Below are 19,936 nucleotides of genomic sequence, written 5' to 3'. Positions count from 1 at the left end.
GTGTAACAGCTATAATAGGTGTAACAGCTGTAATATTTGTAACAGCTGTAATGGGTGTAACAGCTGTAATATGTGTAACAGCTATAATAGATGTAACAGCTGTAATATGTGTAACAGCTGTAATATGTGTCCAAACTGTCGGGAAAAAAAGCAATGAGTTATTTGATCACCAACTTCTCAACCCATACACTTGATACCATACGACACCGTTGTCATGATCCAATTGAATCAATTTTTTTTGGTATCGACTCACAGACCAAGATGGCGGTCTGAGAACATACGGGTCTTTACGTCGTCATCGACAGTGAGCCCTCATGTGCACGCTTCCTTTCTCAGGACCTTGCTGAAGGGGGGAAGGTTGTCTCGCGCGGATGGACCACCAGGATCAATAATAATAAAACAAAACTTCGATAAACTGAATTTTGTTCCGCTAGCAAGCTACAACAATGCCGGCATACTTTCAAAGACCGGAGAACGCTCTGAAGCGAGCTAATGGTGAGTGCTTTTTTTTCGCAGGTGTCGTCGAACAGTTAGCCGTGCCGCCGCGGTGACTGGTGGGCGGCCATGTTCCTCTGTGAGGTAAACGGCGCCAGCGCTGGCGATGAGCCGCAGTTATACCAGATAGCTAGTTATATACCGGCTGGACTTCTAACTTACCTCCCCGTTTCAAATGAATGTTGTTTGCACAATGATGGGAACTGCGCTGTTGAAAGGAGTCTTGGGTGGCTAGCTAGATATGTAGCTACTTTGAGCTAACTTAGCTGTGTAGCTAACCTCGCTACGAGGATTGGATTGTTAGCCAGCTAGCTGCGCTGGGAAGCTTAATTAGCTGGTTAGCTCCTCCATGTCAACTTCTGGCCACAGCGTGTCTGCCTGGTGTATTTTGTTAGCTAACTAATTAGCTACCCGTGTCAGTCGTCAGTTAAACCAGTACTGGTAGTCTGATGTCTTAAATCTGTGCATAGGAAACACTATATAGGTTAACGTTGCTAATCAGCTACAATCGCTAACAGTTGCGAGCATTTTTTAATTCAGTCAAGAGCCCATCATGGTCAACCCGTTCATTTTAAATGTGAATATGGTTATGGTAGCAGGTTTAGTATAATTGGAGTTTCCATATCTCCGAATGATGTCTAATGATTTAAAAACATTTATGATCACTCAAACGCAATTGATTTTCAGAGTTCCTCGAGGTTGGCAAGAAGCAGCCTGCTTTGGACGTGCTGTATGATGTCATCAAGAGCAAAAAACATCGAACATGGCAGAAGATCCACGAGCCGATTATGCTCAAGTATCTGGAGCTGTGCGTGGACCTCCGCAAGAGCCATCTAGCCAAGGAAGGACTCTACCAGTACAAAAACATTTGTCAGCAGGTCTGCCAATATCTGCACATGTTTATTAAGAAATGTTGCACTTCATATACTAGTGTGCTTTTGATGTGTTGTAATGTTTCACTGAGGATTTTCAGCTATATATCTAACACGTCATTGTGCTTACATTTAGAAGCCTCAAGAAAGGATCCACTTAATCATATATTTAATGATTGATATCCTTGAGGACAGTTTGAATTAGTTTATTCATTTGCTACTAGCTCTTTATTTGTTTGGCGTGGAATGAACGAGCATATGACTGATGACCAGTAGTGAGTCTCCTTTCCTCATATGCCCTAATCATGACAGGATGACTTTCTGCCCCTCAGGTCAATATCAAGTCTTTGGAGGACGTGGTTCGTGCGTACCTGAAACTGGCTGAGGAGAAGACGGAGACAGCGAAGGAAGAGTCACAGCAGATGGTGTTGGACATTGAGGACCTGGATAACATTCAGACCCCAGAGAGGTAACACAGCATCAAACAGATAGAGTATGTTTTCTGTTTAAAGTTCTTCTGTCAAAAGAAATGGAATGTTAATTAAAATGTAGTATCAGAAGAGTTGGCTTAATTTACATGTTTTGAGTATTTATTTGGAATAATCATGAACATGTGCTATGATAATGAATATATATATGACCTCGGGGTTTTTCATTTCCATAGCAGAGTACTTGCAGATAAAAGCATTTACTATCCTCATTCTTAACAGCATTTGTTTCTTAGAAACACATTGATTTGAGAGATTTTATCACATCTGTTGTCATGTACAGTTTGCTAGCTGACCTCTAACTTGTTTAGTGACTACTTTTGGCTGCATCTGCTCAATCCAGCAGTCTTGTTGATGTGTAAAAACTCCAGCAATGTCATACTGGCTCAGCACCCTGTACAGGTTCTGTGGTCATAAACTGACCAGTGAAGAAAGGAGGCAAAGCACATGACCGAGTCGTCATGCCAACAGGTGGCTACAGTCCGTAATCGTAGACAGCTCTGCATGGGCACAAAGTGCACCTTTTTAAAATGGGATTATTTGAAGAGGTTGCCAATGAGTATAGTAGGCGTTTGTGATGAGAGAGGTGGTAAGTGTGTTTGCTGTGGATGAGTCATGTGCAGCTGAATGTTATAACCATTCTAATTATCATTATAATCATTGCACGGGCTCTCCTGTGTGTGGGAAGTGTTCTGCTGAGCGCGGTGAGCGGGGAGGACACGCAGGACCGCACGGACCGCCTGCTTCTCACACCGTGGGTCAAATTCCTCTGGGAGTCATACCGCCAGTGCCTGGATCTGCTGAGAAACAACTCCAAGGTGGAGCGGTTATACCATGATATTGCCCAGCAAGGTCAGTGCAGCACCTGTCCAATGGATCACTTCTTAATGATCGTGATATTGGCTTTGTTTGTGTTCTGGTGCCACAGATATGTGGTGAATATTTGTAGATGAACTCTTATGTGTTAGAACACTGTTAAGATTAATGCTGTGGCAGTTGATTTAATCACGTCATTCACGTCATCAAAAATGTTTTCATAATATTCCCATATTGTAAATTTTTAACTGACATCCAACCATGCTTGTGGTTTTGATTGGCACCAAACCTTTGATGTGTTTATATCATATGCAAGGGTTTAGGAGGCAGCGTCATGTGTGAATGAATCCTGTTGATTGAATGGTGGATTGTGATTACTGGTGACCCCCCCCCCCCCCATGCCCCTTCCAACAGCATTCAGGTTCTGCCTTCAGTACACCCGTAAGGCGGAGTTTCGTAAGCTGTGTGATAACCTGCGCATGCACCTGGGTCAGATCCAGCGGCACCACAACCAGAGCACAGCCATCAACCTTAACAACCCTGAGAGCCAGTCCATGCACCTGGAGACGCGCCTGGTGCAGCTCGACAGTGCCATCAGCATGGAGCTCTGGCAGGTGGGTTCTGGCCACCAGCACGTCTAACGCCAACTTCTGTCAGTGTGATGAGGGATGTTCCTTTACGCATGCATGCTTCACCACGTGTAAGGTCATTGATGTAGATGTGCATTTATATTTAAGTAAAAAGTACAAACATATTTACACAATTCTTTTATACTAGGAAAATTTTTACCAAAACTGTTTTAAATACCTAAGCAAGCTGCTGTGTTCCAAACATCAGCCTCGATTTTTCAGGAGGCCTTCAAGGCTGTGGAGGACATCCATGGCCTGTTTGCCCTCTCGAAGAAGCCACCCAAGCCTCAGCTCATGGCCAACTACTATAACAAGGTGTCCACGGTGTTCTGGAAGTCGGGGAATGCTCTGTTCCATGCCTCCACCCTCCACCGCCTGTACCATCTCTCCAGAGAGATGAGGAAGAATCTCACGCAAGAGGAGATGCAGAGGTGAGCTTTGAAGCTGTCAGTCCATGTGGGAGTTTACGTTTAGGTAGGGCACACCTTACAGTGAAAGCCAGGAATGTGTACATGGTTTAAATTTCTCTGTGACTGTGCTGGTTTTTAAACGGTGGCACAACAGTCGTCTTTAATTCTAGGCATTTATCAAATCTATCTGCTTATCTGAATCTCCCTTCCCCCCCCCCCCCCCCCCCCCCCCAAAAAAAAGTTGTTTCCTTAAGCATTAATGTGACACTTCCATGGTGGGCGGAGCTACACTTGTACCAGACAAGTATACCACGCAGAGCAGCTGTGCATACACGTGTTTTAGCTCTTAGGATGTTAGGCATGAACATACTTCGCTGTGAAGTTCTCCAGTCATTATTCACAAGACAAAACAATCAAGGACTTTTTTTTTTTTTTTTTTTTTAAAGTCTGTGGTGTTAATATTAAAGCTGCACTGTTGATGATATTTTGAGCTTCCTTGTACACAGCAGATACAGCATGTTGCAGGCTAAATCTGAACTAAGATAGCCTAATGCTAAATACAGGATTATTTATATGTAATACCAAGGCATGTCAACAAATATGGAAGTTAATACTTGTGCCAGCCTTGGTACTCTTACGTTAGGAGGAATTTTCTATAACAAGATAATAGTTCTGAATTCTGCTAAAAGATATGCCATTATACAGTTAAACATACAAAAGCTGCTGACTCAGGCTTTGCTGAGTATGGTGAGAATTCTACAGCTATTCCACAGGGGGCAGTGGTAGCTCAGTGATTAAGGTGCTCAAATTGTAATTGGAAGGTTGCCTGTTCAAGCCCCACCACTGCCAGATTGTCACTGATGGGGCCCCTGAGGAAGGCCCTTAACCCTCAGTTGCTCAAGCTATATTCACTCAGAAGTCGCTTTGGGTAACATTAACACATGACAATGCCTCCACTTCACTATTGTCACCATATCCACATAGTTGCAACAATGTAAACAACTGTGGTGCCCACTGTGTTTACTTGTTATTTATGTGATTAATATTTTAAATTCCTCTATTTCGGTTCTAATTAATCTGATGTCATTAACAGTCATCAATTTCTAAAAATACCAAAACTCATCTTAAATATGCAGGGCACTTTCTTTTTATTCACATTGTTCAGCGTGTTGTACTCAGTTTTTTTAAATAATCATTTTCATATTCAATTAATTAATTTCTGCATTAATCAATTTTTATATTATTTAATTTGTTTTTGTCTGATTCATTTCTTAACTTCCATGCCCTCAATTCTGTCTCTGAACCCCTGAAGCACACTTCAGGCACAGACAGTTTCCCTGCTTTACGCTCTGTGTGTGAAATGTCTAGTGCATATGATGTGTATAGGCAGTGCGTTTGGGCGGTGTGCCCCTGATGCACAGAGAGCGAGGGGTGTGATTATCTGTTGGTGGCAGATGACTTTGTCTTTAAATCTGGGGTGTGGTCTTTAAGTCTTGGAGATAACCACCGTGACTCGTTCCCCCCCAGGATGTCCACCAGAGTTCTCTTGGCCACTCTGTCCATCCCCATAACCCCTGAGCGCACAGACATCGCCCGTCTGCTGGACATGGATGGCATCATTGTGGAGAAGCACCGCAGGCTGGCCACGCTGCTTGGCCTGCAGTCCCCGCCCACCCGCCAGAGCCTTATCAATGACATGGTAACCTAGCAACAACCAATCAGGAAGTCTCCTTGGCTCTGTTCTTCAGCAGTCAATCAAATCTGACTTAAAGGAGCAATGTCATTTTAATCACCAAAAAGGAGTGAACAATATTTATAGAAAAATTTCCTAATGTGAAGAAGAAATATTGGAAAAATTACTTAATGCATAGTATTTTCTACATTTATTAATGTAGAATTCAGCATCCACAGCTTTCTCCAGTCACTGGCATGCCTGCCGTGGTTTCCACGGTCACTAGTGTGTGTTTCCTGTGTTTGTGCTGCAGGTGAGGTTTAATCTGCTGCAGTACATTGTGCCGGAGGTGAAGGAGCTGTACAGCTGGCTGGAGGTCGACTTCCATCCACTCAAGCTGTGTGGCCGAGTCACCAAGGTAATTCTCTTGGGCCTCTTTGACTGGCAATGATGCTGGTGATCAGTGATGTGTCTGACTGTGCTTGTTTGTTTGTTTAAGGTTCTGAACTGGGTGAAGGACCAGGCAGAGAAGGAACCTGATCTGCAGCAGTATGTCCCCCATCTCCAGAACAACACCATACTCAGACTTCTGCAGCAGGTTAGTGTTCTGCGTATCTCACTCACACACACACACACACCTCTGCGGACCTCGGTGTCTCTCACACACACACACACACACACACCTCTGCGGACCTCGGTGTCTCTCACACACACACACACACACACACCTCTGCGGACCTCGGTGTCTCTCTCACACACACACACACACACACACACCTCTGCGGACCTCGGTGTCTCTCACACACACACACACACACACACCTCTGCGGACCTCGGTGTCTCTCACACACACACACACACACACACCTCTGCGGACCTCGGTGTCTCTCACACACACACACACACACACACCTCTGCGGACCTCGGTGTCTCTCACACCCACACCTCTGCGGACCTCGGTGTCTCTCACACACACACACACACACACACACACACACACACCTCTGCGGACCTCGGTGTCTCTCACACACACACACACACACACACACCTCTGCGGACCTCGGTGTCTCTCACACACACACACACACACACACCTCTGCGGACCTCGGTGTCTCTCACACACACACACACACACACACACACCTCTGCGGACCTCGGTGTCTCTCACACACACACACACACACACACACACACACACACCTCTGCGGACCTCGGTGTCTCTCACACACACACACACACACACACACCTCTGCGGACCTCGGTGTCTCTCACACACACACACACACACACACACCTCTGCGGACCTCGGTGTCTCTCACACACACACACACACACACACACCTCTGCGGACCTCGGTGTCTCTCACACACACACACACACACACACCTCTGCGGACCTCGGTGTCTCTCACACACACACACACACACACACACCTCTGCGGACCTCGGTGTCTCTCACACACACACACACACACACACACACCTCTGCGGACCTCGGTGTCTCTCACACACACACACACACACACACCTCTGCGGACCTCGGTGTCTCACACACACACACACACACCTCTGCGGACCTCGGTGTCTCACACACACACACACACACACCTCTGCGGACCTCGGTGTCTCACACACACACACACACCTCTGCGGACCTCGGTGTCTCTCACACACACACACACACACACACCTCTGCGGACCTCGGTGTCTCTCACACACACACACACACCTCTGCGGACCTCGGTGTCTCTCACACACACACACACACACACACACCTCTGCGGACCTCGGTGTCTCTCACACACACACACACACACACACACACACACCTCTGCGGACCTCGGTGTCTCTCACACACACACACACACACACACACCTCTGCGGACCTCGGTGTCTCTCACACACACACACACACACACACACCTCTGCGGACCTCGGTGTCTCTCACACACACACACACACACACACACCTCTGCGGACCTCGGTGTCTCTCACACACACACACACACACACACACACCTCTGCGGACCTCGGTGTCTCTCACACACACACACACACACACACACACACCTCTGCGGACCTCGGTGTCTCTCACACACACACACACACACACACACACACACCTCTGCGGACCTCGGTGTCTCTCACACACACACACACACACACACACACACCTCTGCGGACCTCGGTGTCTCTCACACACACACACACACACACACACACACCTCTGCGGACCTCGGTGTCTCTCACACACACACACACACACACACACACACCTCTGCGGACCTCGGTGTCTCTCACACACACACACACACACACACACACCTCTGCGGACCTCGGTGTCTCTCACACACACACACACACACACACACACCTCTGCGGACCTCGGTGTCTCTCACACACACACACACACACACACACACACCTCTGCGGACCTCGGTGTCTCTCACACACACACACACACACACACACACACCTCTGCGGACCTCGGTGTCTCTCACACACACACACACACACACACACCTCTGCGGACCTCGGTGTCTCTCACACACACACACACACACACACACACACACACACACACCTCTGCGGACCTCGGTGTCTCTCACACACACACACACACACACACACCTCTGCGGACCTCGGTGTCTCTCACACACACACACACACACACCTCTGCGGACCTCGGTGTCTCTCTCACACACACACACACACACACACACACACACACACCTCTGCGGACCTCGGTGTCTCTCACACACACACACACACACACACACACACACACCTCTGCGGACCTCGGTGTCTCTCTCACACACACACACACACACACACACACACACACACACCTCTGCGGACCTCGGTGTCTCTCACACACACACACACACACACACACACACACACACACACACACACACACACACACACACACACACACACCTCTGCGGACCTCGGTGTCTCTCTCACACACACACACACACACACACACACACACACCTCTGCGGACCTCGGTGTCTCTCACACACACACACACACACACACACACCTCTGCGGACCTCGGTGTCTCTCACACACACACACACACACACACACACACACCTCTGCGGACCTCGGTGTCTCTCACACACACACACACACACACACACACACACCTCTGCGGACCTCGGTGTCTCTCACACACACACACACACACACACACCTCTGCGGACCTCGGTGTCTCTCACACACACACACCTCTGCGGACCTCGGTGTCTCACACACACACACACACACACACACACACCTCTGCGGACCTCGGTGTCTCTCACACACACACACCTCTGCGGACCTCGGTGTCTCTCACACACACACACACCTCTGCGGACCTCGGTGTCTCTCACACACACACACACCTCTGCGGACCTCGGTGTCTCACACACACACACACACCTCTGCGGACCTCGGTGTCTCACACACACACACACACACACACACACACACACACACACACACCTCTGCGGACCTCGGTGTCTCACACACACACACCTCTGCGGACCTCGGTGTCTCACACACACACACCTCTGCGGACCTCGGTGTCTCACACACACACACACACCTCTGCGGACCTCGGTGTCTCACACACACACACACACACACACACACACACACACACACACCTCTGCGGACCTCGGTGTCTCACACACACACACACACACACCTCTGCGGACCTCGGTGTCTCACACACACACACCTCTGCGGACCTCGGTGTCTCACACACACACACCTCTGCGGACCTCGGTGTCTCACACACACACACCTCTGCGGACCTCGGTGTCTCACACACACACACCTCTGCGGACCTCGGTGTCTCACACACACACACCTCTGCGGACCTCGGTGTCTCTCACACACACACACACCTCTGCGGACCTCGGTGTCTCTCACACACACACACACCTCTGCGGACCTCGGTGTCTCACACACACACCTCTGCGGACCTCGGTGTCTCACACACACACACACACACACACACACACACACACACACACACACACACCTCTGCGGACCTCGGTGTCTCACACACACACACCTCTGCGGACCTCGGTGTCTCACACACACACACCTCTGCGGACCTCGGTGTCTCACACACACACACCTCTGCGGACCTCGGTGTCTCTCACACACACACCTCTGCGGACCTCGGTGTCTCTCACACACACACACCTCTGCGGACCTCGGTGTCTCTCACACACACACACCTCTGCGGACCTCGGTGTCTCTCACACACACACACACCTCTGCGGACCTCGGTGTCTCACACACACACACACACCTCTGCGGACCTCGGTGTCTCACACACACACACACACCTCTGCGGACCTCGGTGTCTCACACACACACACACCTCTGCGGACCTCGGTGTCTCACACACACACACACCTCTGCGGACCTCGGTGTCTCACACACACACACACCTCTGTGGACCTCGGTGTCTCACACACACACACACCTCTGCGGACCTCGGTGTCTCACACACACACACACCTCTGCGGACCTCGGTGTCTCACACACACACACACCTCTGCGGACCTCGGTGTCTCACACACACACACACCTCTGCGGACCTCGGTGTCTCACACACACACACACCTCTGCGGACCTCGGTGTCTCACACACACACACACCTCTGCGGACCTCGGTGTCTCACACACACACACACACCTCTGCGGACCTCGGTGTCTCACACACACACACACACCTCTGCGGACCTCGGTGTCTCACACACACACACACACCTCTGCGGACCTCGGTGTCTCACACACACACACACCTCTGCGGACCTCGGTGTCTCACACACACACACACCTCTGCGGACCTCGGTGTCTCACACACACACACACCTCTGCGGACCTCGGTGTCTCACACACACACACACCTCTGCGGACCTCGGTGTCTCACACACACACACACCTCTGCGGACCTCGGTGTCTCACACACACACACACCTCTGCGGACCTCGGTGTCTCACACACACACACACACCTCTGCGGACCTCGGTGTCTCACACACACACACACACCTCTGCGGACCTCGGTGTCTCACACACACACACACACCTCTGCGGACCTCGGTGTCTCACACACACACACACACCTCTGCGGACCTCGGTGTCTCACACACACACACACACCTCTGCGGACCTCGGTGTCTCACACACACACACACACCTCTGCGGACCTCGGTGTCTCACACACACACACACACCTCTGCGGACCTCGGTGTCTCACACACACACCTCTGCGGACCTCGGTGTCTCACACACACACACACACACACACACACACACACCTCTGCGGACCTCGGTGTCTCTCACACACACACACACACACACACACACACACACCTCTGCGGACCTCGGTGTCTCACACACACACACACCTCTGCGGACCTCGGTGTCACACACACACACACACACCTCTGCGGACCTCGGTGTCTCACACACACACACACACCTCTGCGGACCTCGGTGTCTCACACACACACACACACCTCTGCGGACCTCGGTGTCTCACACACACACACACACCTCTGCGGACCTCGGTGTCTCTCACACACACACACACACACACACACACCTCTGCGGACCTCGGTGTCTCACACACACACACACACACACACACACACACCTCTGCGGACCTCGGTGTCTCACACACACACCTCTGCGGACCTCGGTGTCTCACACACACACACACACACACACACCTCTGCGGACCTCGGTGTCTCACTCACAAACACACACACACACACACACACACACACACCTCTGCGGACCTCGGTGTCTCTCACACACACACACACACACACACACACACACACACCTCTGCGGACCTCGGTGTCTCTCACACACACACACACACACACACACACCTCTGCGGACCTCGGTGTCTCACACACACACACACACACACACACACACACACACACACACACACACACACACCTCTGCGCACCTCGGTGTCACGCGCGCACCTCTGCGTCCCTCTGTGTCACACTAGGACACCGGCCCTCCCCTTCCGCACCCCAGTCACGCACACCGCCTGCGCGCACGCATGCACACACACACGCATACCACCCCCCCGCTCACCCCATTCCCGCGCACACGCACTTACACCTGCCCCCCCCCCCCTTTGCGCACCCCAGTCGCGCACGCACACCCGTCCTCCCCCTTGTGCATTCCAGTCCCCGGCACGCGCACACACACCCGTCCCCCCCTGCGCACCCCAGTTGCGCACACACGCCCACTGTGTGTTTGTGTGTCTGTGTGTGTCAGGTGGCTCAGATCTACCAGAGCATTGAGTTCAGCCGGCTGGCCTCACTCGTACCCTTCGTGGACACCTTCCAGCTTGAGCGTTCAATCGTCGACGCTGCACGGCACTGTGACCTCCAGGTGCAGTTATGATATTTGCACATTTTACATATTCATTATTATTATTATTATTATTTCCATGTTTATTACATTGTATTTAAAATGTCATTAGTGATTTATTATTTGCATGGATTAGCACCATCATTTTCATGTGTAGCCATATTTACAGGTTTAAATTATTGTTGAATAGAAAAAATAAATTGCAATTTCTGAGTAAATGCTTGAAATAACCTAGTAGTAGGTACTGTCAGACTTATGATTGTAAACTAAGATGTTTGACTATCAAAGATCCATTGAGTAAATTTGAACCTTCAGCCTCTGTGCTCTAAATTTATACATAAAAGGTTATGTTTGAAATAGCATACGACATACGTTATACTGCATATTGGTCCCTGTAGTAGTGTGCGATATAGTATCCAGTATGCAACATCCGCAAACCATGATGCTATTCCACGTGAATGTATGAAGAATCTGCTCATACAAAAAGATTTTCTGACACTGTTGTATGATTGCATGCAGTATACCACAGATATAGTTCTGGTCACTTACTGGAATATCTGGCAGAAGTAGTAGGACTTCATCATCCATCTTTTGTGTACTGCAGAAATTCATTTTGGTCACACAGTGATTTGGGTTCCTCATTAATTTTTGTATTACTTCACGCTACAGAACAGGCCGGGTTCTTATGTGTTGATGCCCGTTGTTTTGGTGATTCAGGTGCGCATTGACCATACGACTCGCACATTGAGCTTCGGTTCTGACCTGAACTACTCGACTAAAGAGGACTCCCCCGTCGGGCCGTTCCTGCAGAATATGCCCTCCGAGCAGATACGCAACCAGCTCACCGCCATGTCATCTGCCCTGTCCAAGGCCATTCAGATCATCAAACCTGCCTCCATTCTGGTAAGAAAGCAGTGGTGCTCTTTAAATGCACTTATAGAAAACATTTTAAAAACAAGATTACAGAATGTTCTATGGGATAAATAAAATTATGAATGAATGCAAGAGGGGAAATGTAATTTAGTCAAAATTCTGGTCTTTGTTTTCAAGTCTGTGTTCTGGTCGGAGTCTCAGTGTCTCCTGTATAGTGCTCCACATTCTAAGTGCCCCACTCCTGTTCTTTGCCCCACTCGGGCTGTACGTGCCCCCATGCCTTGTAGCAAGAGCGTGAGGAGCACAGCCTGCAAGCCATTGCTGCCTACCTTAAGAACGCTCGCAAGGAGCACCAGCGCATCCTGGCCCGCCGGCAGACCATCGAGGAGCGCAAGGAGCGCCTGGAGAGCCTAAACATCCAGCGGGAGAAGGAAGAGCTAGAGCAGCGAGAGGCGGAGCTTCAGAAGGTGCGCAAGGCTGAGGAGGAACGTCTACGTCAGGAGGCCAAGGAGCGCGAGAAGGAGCGCATCATGCAGGAGCACGAGCAGATCAAGAAGAAGACAGTGCGTGAGCGGCTTGAGCAGATTAAGAAGACAGAGCTGGGTGCCAAGGCCTTCAAGGACATTGATATTGAGGTACAAGACGCAGGACACTGGGGACAAATCTGACACCTGCTGTGGGCAGGCATGTGATGATTTTGGTGCTAACGTGTGTGTGCGTGCGTGCGTGCGTGCGTGCGTGCGTGCGCGTGTGTGTGCGTGTGTAGGATCTGGAGGAGCTGGATCCTGATTTCATCATGGCCAAACAGGTGGAGCAGCTCGAGAAGGAGAAGAAGGAGCTGCAGGAACGCTTGAAGAACCAGGAGAAGAAGGTGAAGCTACGCAAATTATATATAGAACTGTTATAGTGCTCCTTTTGTTCTTTCTGTTATAAACATATTGATAATTAATCAGGCAGTTCCCTGCTGTCACTCAGACCTTCTGTGTTGGGGTATTTAACAGGCTTACGTTTCACTCAAAGCAAAGTTTTATAGATTTCACTTTACAAAACTCAGAATGTCTGCAGTTGAGAAACTGATGGCTTGTCAAGCCAGCATCACATCTCGGAGTCGAATATTGCATGTGTTACGTGTTTCAGATTGACTACTTTGAGCGGGCCAAGCGATTGGAGGAGATCCCCCTCATAAAGAAGGCGTACGAGGAGCAACGTGTGAAGGACATGGACCTGTGGGAACTTCAGGAGGAGGAGAGGGTGAGGCATTTCACCGCCACCTTGAAAACGCTAGTGTTGCCTCCATTAGGGGAGATTCCAGACTGTAGGCAGTGAAGTTTAAAGGGAACCTTTAAATAACACAGGAAGTAGTGTATAACAGATTATAATACACAGGAAATCAACAGTTGACGAAAATTTACCCGTCATGCCTTCTGTGTCTCATCAAGATCTGTCAGAGTTCACTTGTCATTGATGGCTATTCAAGTTTGAAAACTGAAAACTATCAACAGTGTGGAAGTAACATTCAGAAAAGTTGTCAAACCAGCCTGAAAACAAATTCAGCTTTTCAGCTTTTACTGAGTTAGCTAATGTTGGTTATCCTGATTACCTCAGCTAACATTACCCAACCCAGTGAACTCAGCAAGCTGTTCGGCCAGCATCAGCCAAATATCAGCAAGATACTCCTAGTGAGTGCTATTAAATACAGGTTACACATACACCTGTGGAACTGTCTAAATGCCCAGGTGTCGAGAGACAAAATGCACAATGTCTTCTGAATGAAGGGATTTGATCAACGGTAGTTCCCTTGACCCTCATTACGTGATTAGTGAACACTGTTTCAGAACCATGTGGATTGAATTACCTGAGTTTTAAGTCTCGTTTGGCCTGTGTGAAGTTGGGAAGCCCCATATCCTGCATTTCACACCTTTCTTCGAAGTTTTTTTCAAGCTGGTTTAAGTCTCTGAAACTTTTAAATCAAATTGTTCTAGGTCATGTCCTACTGTCAGAAGATGCTGTTCTCCACTTGCCGTGAATCTGGGCAAGCATTCTGACTGCTGTCTATGTTCTGTTAGTCAGAGGGAATTCGCCGCTCTGCTTATATGTGGTGGTAACTGGGAAAAAATGGGTTGAGTTCTTGTCCTGTGGAGGAAGAAGTGTCACTGGTTTGCTGACTAACAGTGGCAGGGCACTGACAGCAGTGGTATCCATCAGCACCACCGAGTCTACACTTCGTTAAACGTGTTGTGCACATCTGCGTTACAGATTAACAACATGAAAGTGGAGCGTGAAAAAGCCCTGGAGCACAAGAAGAGGATGTCCAGGATGATGGAGGATAAAGAGAACTTTGTGTCCAAAATAACTGCAGCTCGAAGCTTCATCTATGAGGTAAAACCCTCCTAATGGAATGATGTGGCCAGGAGACTGCAGTTCTCAGGTCAGCTGTAGCATCTGAATGGCTGTGTACGTGTGAACAGTGTGGTTGTGTACATGTCAGAAACTCCAGTTCTATTAAAAATCTTCGTTTCTTCTATATATTTTTTTTCTTCAGGAAAAACTGAAGCAGTTTCAGGAGCGATTGGTGGAAGAGAGGAAGAAGCGCCTGGAGGAACGGAAAAAACAGAGAAAAGAGGAACGTAGAAACGCCTACTACCGTCAGAGAGAGGAGGAGGCTCAGAGGATCCGTGAGGAGCAGCTGAAGAAAGGTAATGACCTCATGGAGGTGCCAGAGCCCGTGCAACCTCACGGGAGTAAAGACATTTCTCAATTTGACACAAAGTACAGCTTACTGTGAGCTTGTATAATAAAGGTTCTGCTCACTAACTGTGCGGCTCTGCTCATGTAAACACTGTCCCCATTAATCAGGTTCTGTTGTTTACTGTTGTTTCAATACTGTAATTTTGCAAGTTTGTATTGTTAGATTTGAGTATCCAGAGTAATCAGGAGTCATTTTAAAAAGTGTACCTGTGTGCATGTGTAGAGCGTGAGGAGCGTGAGCGGCGTGAACAGGAGCAGCGTGAGGAGGAAGAGCGGGAATACCAGGAGCGTCTCCGCAAACTGGAGGAGCAGGAGAGGAAGCAGCGTGCTAGACAGCAGGAGATAGAGGAACGGGAACGCCGCAGAGAGGAGGAGAGGAGGGGCCCTGAGGAGAAGACTAAAGTACAGACACCTACACGCACACAGACAGACATGGGTGTCTGTGTTTGAACGTAACAGACGGTGTGTTTCAGCAGGACTGGGGTGAAAAGGATGAGGGAGGCTGGAGGAGACGGGCCGATGTCGGCGAGTCTGACTGGAGACGCCCTACTACAGAGAGGTGAGTGTGGAGACGCCCTCCTACAGAGTGTTGAGTGTGGAGGCGTCCTCCTACAGAGTGTTGAGTGTGGAGGCGTCCTCCTACAGAGTGTTGAGTGTGGAGGCGTCCTCCTACAGAGTGTTGAGTGTGGAGGCGTCCTACAGAGTGTTGTGTGGAGGCGTCCTCCTACAGAGTGTTGTGTGGAGGCGTCCTCCTACAGAGTGTTGTGTGGAGGCGTCCTCCTACAGAGTGTTGAGTGTGGAGGCGTCCTCCTACAGAGTGTTGAGTGTGGAGGCGTCCTCCTACAGAGTGGTGAGTGTGGAGGCGTCCTCCTACAGAGTGGTGAGTGTGGAGGCGTCCTCCTACAGAGTGGTGAGTGTGGAGGCGTCCTCCTACAGAGTGGTGAGTGTGGAGGCGTCCTCCTACAGAGTGGTGAGTGTGGAGGCGTCCTCCTACAGAGTGGTGAGTGTGGAGGCGTCCTCCTACAGAGTGGTGAGTGTGGAGGCGTCCTCCTACAGAGTGGTGAGTGTGGAGGCGTCCTCCTACAGAGTGGTGAGTGTGGAGGCGTCCTCCTACAGAGTGGTGTGTGCACCAGGGTTTTACAACCCTCACACTTTATCTGAGTGGTAAATTGTTCTTTTCTTCTCGTGTTACCGTTGCTGGTTTAGTTTTTCAGAGTTGTCTTTTGAGCCTGTTCTCAGCTTGAAATACGGGTTAGAAATTAGTCGCTTTATAATGGACTTGACTCACTGAGTGTCACTCATAATCACACACACTTCATCCTTTAGTCTGTTCTACCTTTGACACATGTTGGATCTTCGTTTCCTCTGTGGTCGGGGCTCTTGAATCTGCTCCTCTGATTTATTAGTGTTCCTCTTTTTAATTTATTTTTAAAAGCAGGGACTGGCGTCAGGAAGGCCGTGATGACCATGAGCATGAGGATCGTGAGTCTTCCTTCAGGAGGGGAGGTGACGGTCCTCGCCGCGGTGGCTCTGATGACCGTGGCCTCCGCCGTGGATATGAAGACGACCGTGGCCCACGGCGCGGTGGGGATGACGACCGGGGCCCACGGCGCGGTGGGGATGACGACCGGGGCCCACGGCGCGGTGGGGATGACGACCGGGGCCCACGGCGCGGTGGGGATGACGACCGGGGCCCACGGCGCGGTGGGGATGACGAGCGCGGGCCAAGACGGGGCTTGGATGAACCAAGAGGTCCTCGACGTGGAGCTGATGAAGACTGGGGTCCCAGGAGAGGAGGTGATGAAGAGCGAGGGGGTAGAAGGGGCCTGGATGACTCTGGCCCACACCGTGATGACTCCAGGCCTTGGAAACCTTTGGGCAGACCAGGTATGGAATCATGTGATTCTCTTATTGAGTTTAGTTTTATTTTATTGCCTTGCCTGTAGTGCAGATGTTGATGAGAAGAATATCACAGAGATTGCATAAAGTATATTTTTACAATTTAATTATTCATTGACAAGTTAATTTTACTGTGCTGTCTTTTACCTCAACCATATGTTAGTTATCACATTGTATTTATTATATAACTAATACTAATCGTTACTGATAAAGTTCGCTCTTTGTATGCATTTTGAGCGGAGATCAAACCGCCCTCTTGTGGTCAGTCTGTATGACTTCTCACTTTGACATATGCCTATTATGTGTAGGTGGATGGAGAGAAAGGGAGAAGGCCCGTGAGGAGAGCTGGGGTCCGCCTCGTGACTCTGCTGGTCTTGATGACGACGGTGATGGAGACGACCGGTTTGATGGCGAGCGCTTTAGAGATCGTCGACCTCCCAGGTACCTGATTGTTTGCTCCCAGAAGGTCAAATTATCTGCAGTTGACTCTTCTGTCTGATTTTAAATATTTTCATGGTTGGTTTGTCCCTGTAATGGTTTTAGCATATGCATGTACTAGATCAAATATGTTGCTTAAACGTGCGTGTGTACATGCGTCCGTGTGCATGTCTGCATGTGTGTCTGTGTGCATGCAGGGAGGAGGGAGGTTGGAGAAGACCTGCTGGTGATGAGCCGTCTAGCTGGCGGGACTCTCGCCGTGAGGACTTTGACCGTGAAGATCGGCGTGACCGCCGTGATATGAGAGATCGCAGAGATGATCGTGATCAGCGCAGCTCCCACAGAGAACATGATGATGGTAACATCTAGATTGATTGTGTGTGTCTAAGTTAGCAAATGAAGAAATATACCTGCACAGCCCCCCCCCTCCAAAACATATTTTTGAAATGTTGTTTCAAGGGGGATCGTGGCGTCGTGGTGAGGAACGGAGAGATGAACGGGACGCTGTCCCTCGAACCCGAGATCGTGACGGGGACAAGAACTCCTGGCGCTCTGACAAGGACAAAGACAACCCACGGCGCACCAAGAATGAGACAGACGACGACGGCTGGACTACAGTCCGTCGCTAGAGGCGCTCTCTGTCCCCTCTGGGCCTCTGTAGCTCCTGTCTACTAGAGGTTACAAAATCTGTGGCAATGTAACTCCTTTTTTTTGTTTTTGGGGAGGGGGTGTTTTGACTTCCAGCTCAGAGTAGACCATTCCCTTTTTGTTGTGCATGCTTTAGTATTACACTGGTGTCAACATGTTTCCTGAACCAGTGTGGGGGAATATTGGCCAATTCTATACAGATAAAAAATTAAATAACAGAGACCGGTGTGTTGTGATCATTTCTGTAGTGGATGTCAGTGTATCATGACAGACCATCATGCACTCACTGCTGCTTCTGCCATGGCTTAGTGCTTTTTAGAAAAATTAATACTTTATTAATAAAGTTATTTGCTCGACAAATTGCATTAGTTTGACTTATTTCTCAAGAACAGACGTACCACAACGTACCATGATACATGAATTACATTTGTCAGCGATACTAGGCATCTCTTGCAGTGTGTTAAGATTAAACTTCTTGCTCCGTTTTGCCGCTAGGTGGTAGTTGTTGCCAACTTGTGTTCGCGCACAGATTGAATCTTATTGCCGGACAAACAGAAGCACGTGGTATTTTTAGCTATGGCGTGCATTTTGTTGACCTATTCAAATTTTGTTGAGTAACCAAATTCATAATTAAACTACTGGTAGCAGTTCATAGCAATAAACACGTTTCCACACCTACTGCACACGGTTCATATAATGGCCCCGTTGGATTTGGTGACGCAGAATAGTGATGTCCAGTACGCGCTGTGTATAGTAGTCGTGTTTAATGTTTTTCACGTGGAATATATGTTTTACATAATGAAACGGCAGTAGAACAGTCTGTAGGATCGACGGCCAAATATCCAGCAATTACATTAATCTCAATTTCCAAATGGACAGTGACAAAACCTAAATTAATAAACGACCTAAAGTTAAAACCTGGTGACACTATTTTTGTTTGACCTTAAGTACATTTATGCAAGTCGCATTTAAACGTATGCTTAAGGAACATAATGATCTTGCATCACGGTATTTTAAGGGAAAGTAACCATCATAATCAAATCCCATCTGTATTCAACGCGTCATAATCAAATCTCATCTATAGTCCCAACGTCATAATCAAGTTTCATCTATATTCAGCGTGTAATAATAAAATCTCCTCTATATTCAGCGCGCTTTGCCGCCACTTCCAGACGTCATCATTGTAGAAGAACGTTGGATTGTTAAAACACGTGGTCGAAAGTAGAGTATATATTGGACATGCATCTAATTTTTCAAATTAATTCAGTCTTCCTTATGGTAAGCAGAACACAGGACCACACGCATGCTATCGCTCTGTTACGTTTTAATCCTCAAACCTGATTCTGAAACGTCCATTGTCCTCAGTTTGATCTCCAACGTGGAGAGCGGGGCTTCCTCAGCTCATCCAGCACGTGAGGGTGACGGCTTTAACGCTTAATATCGCTTTCAAAGAAATGAATAGAACAGCATTAAACATTTTATCACTAAAGGACGTCATAGTTCATTGTTTTGTTACGTTTTAGTAGAAAATCCCTAGTTACGG

At 49.0% G+C, this 19,936-nt stretch overlaps 1 protein-coding gene across 4 annotated transcripts; it reads left to right on the top strand.

Moving 5' to 3' along the window:
- Nucleotides 1-310: 310 nt before the first annotated feature.
- On the top strand, nt 311-18,753 carry eif3s10 (eukaryotic translation initiation factor 3, subunit 10 (theta)). Of its 4 annotated transcripts, none has more exons than XM_027023750.2 (22): nt 311-495; nt 1,183-1,373; nt 1,700-1,836; nt 2,544-2,707; nt 3,086-3,285; nt 3,523-3,731; nt 5,238-5,409; nt 5,696-5,800; nt 5,882-5,980; nt 11,692-11,808; nt 12,505-12,690; nt 12,948-13,295; nt 13,427-13,531; nt 13,798-13,911; nt 14,917-15,039; nt 15,203-15,356; nt 15,632-15,810; nt 15,882-15,967; nt 16,847-17,295; nt 17,616-17,748; nt 17,943-18,103; nt 18,205-18,753. In XM_027023750.2, exons 1-22 carry the CDS (start codon nt 447-449, stop codon nt 18,372-18,374), a joined length of 3,651 nt encoding a protein of 1,216 aa, XP_026879551.2. In that variant the 5' UTR covers nt 311-446; the 3' UTR covers nt 18,375-18,753. The 4 variants fall into 4 exon arrangements, with proteins under 4 accessions (XP_026879551.2, XP_026879552.2, XP_026879550.2 ...); XM_027023751.2 differs by having other exon boundaries at nt 312-495; nt 15,885-15,967; XM_027023749.2 differs by having other exon boundaries at nt 312-495; nt 15,885-15,967; nt 16,844-17,295.
- The last annotated feature ends 1,183 nt before the right edge of the window (nt 18,754-19,936 follow it).

The sequence above is a fragment of the Electrophorus electricus genome, chromosome 11 (assembly GCF_013358815.1).
Source record: "Electrophorus electricus isolate fEleEle1 chromosome 11, fEleEle1.pri, whole genome shotgun sequence".
NCBI classification, from domain to species: Eukaryota; Metazoa; Chordata; class Actinopteri; order Gymnotiformes; family Gymnotidae; genus Electrophorus; species Electrophorus electricus.
This window is presented reverse-complemented; position numbering and strand designations above follow the sequence as displayed.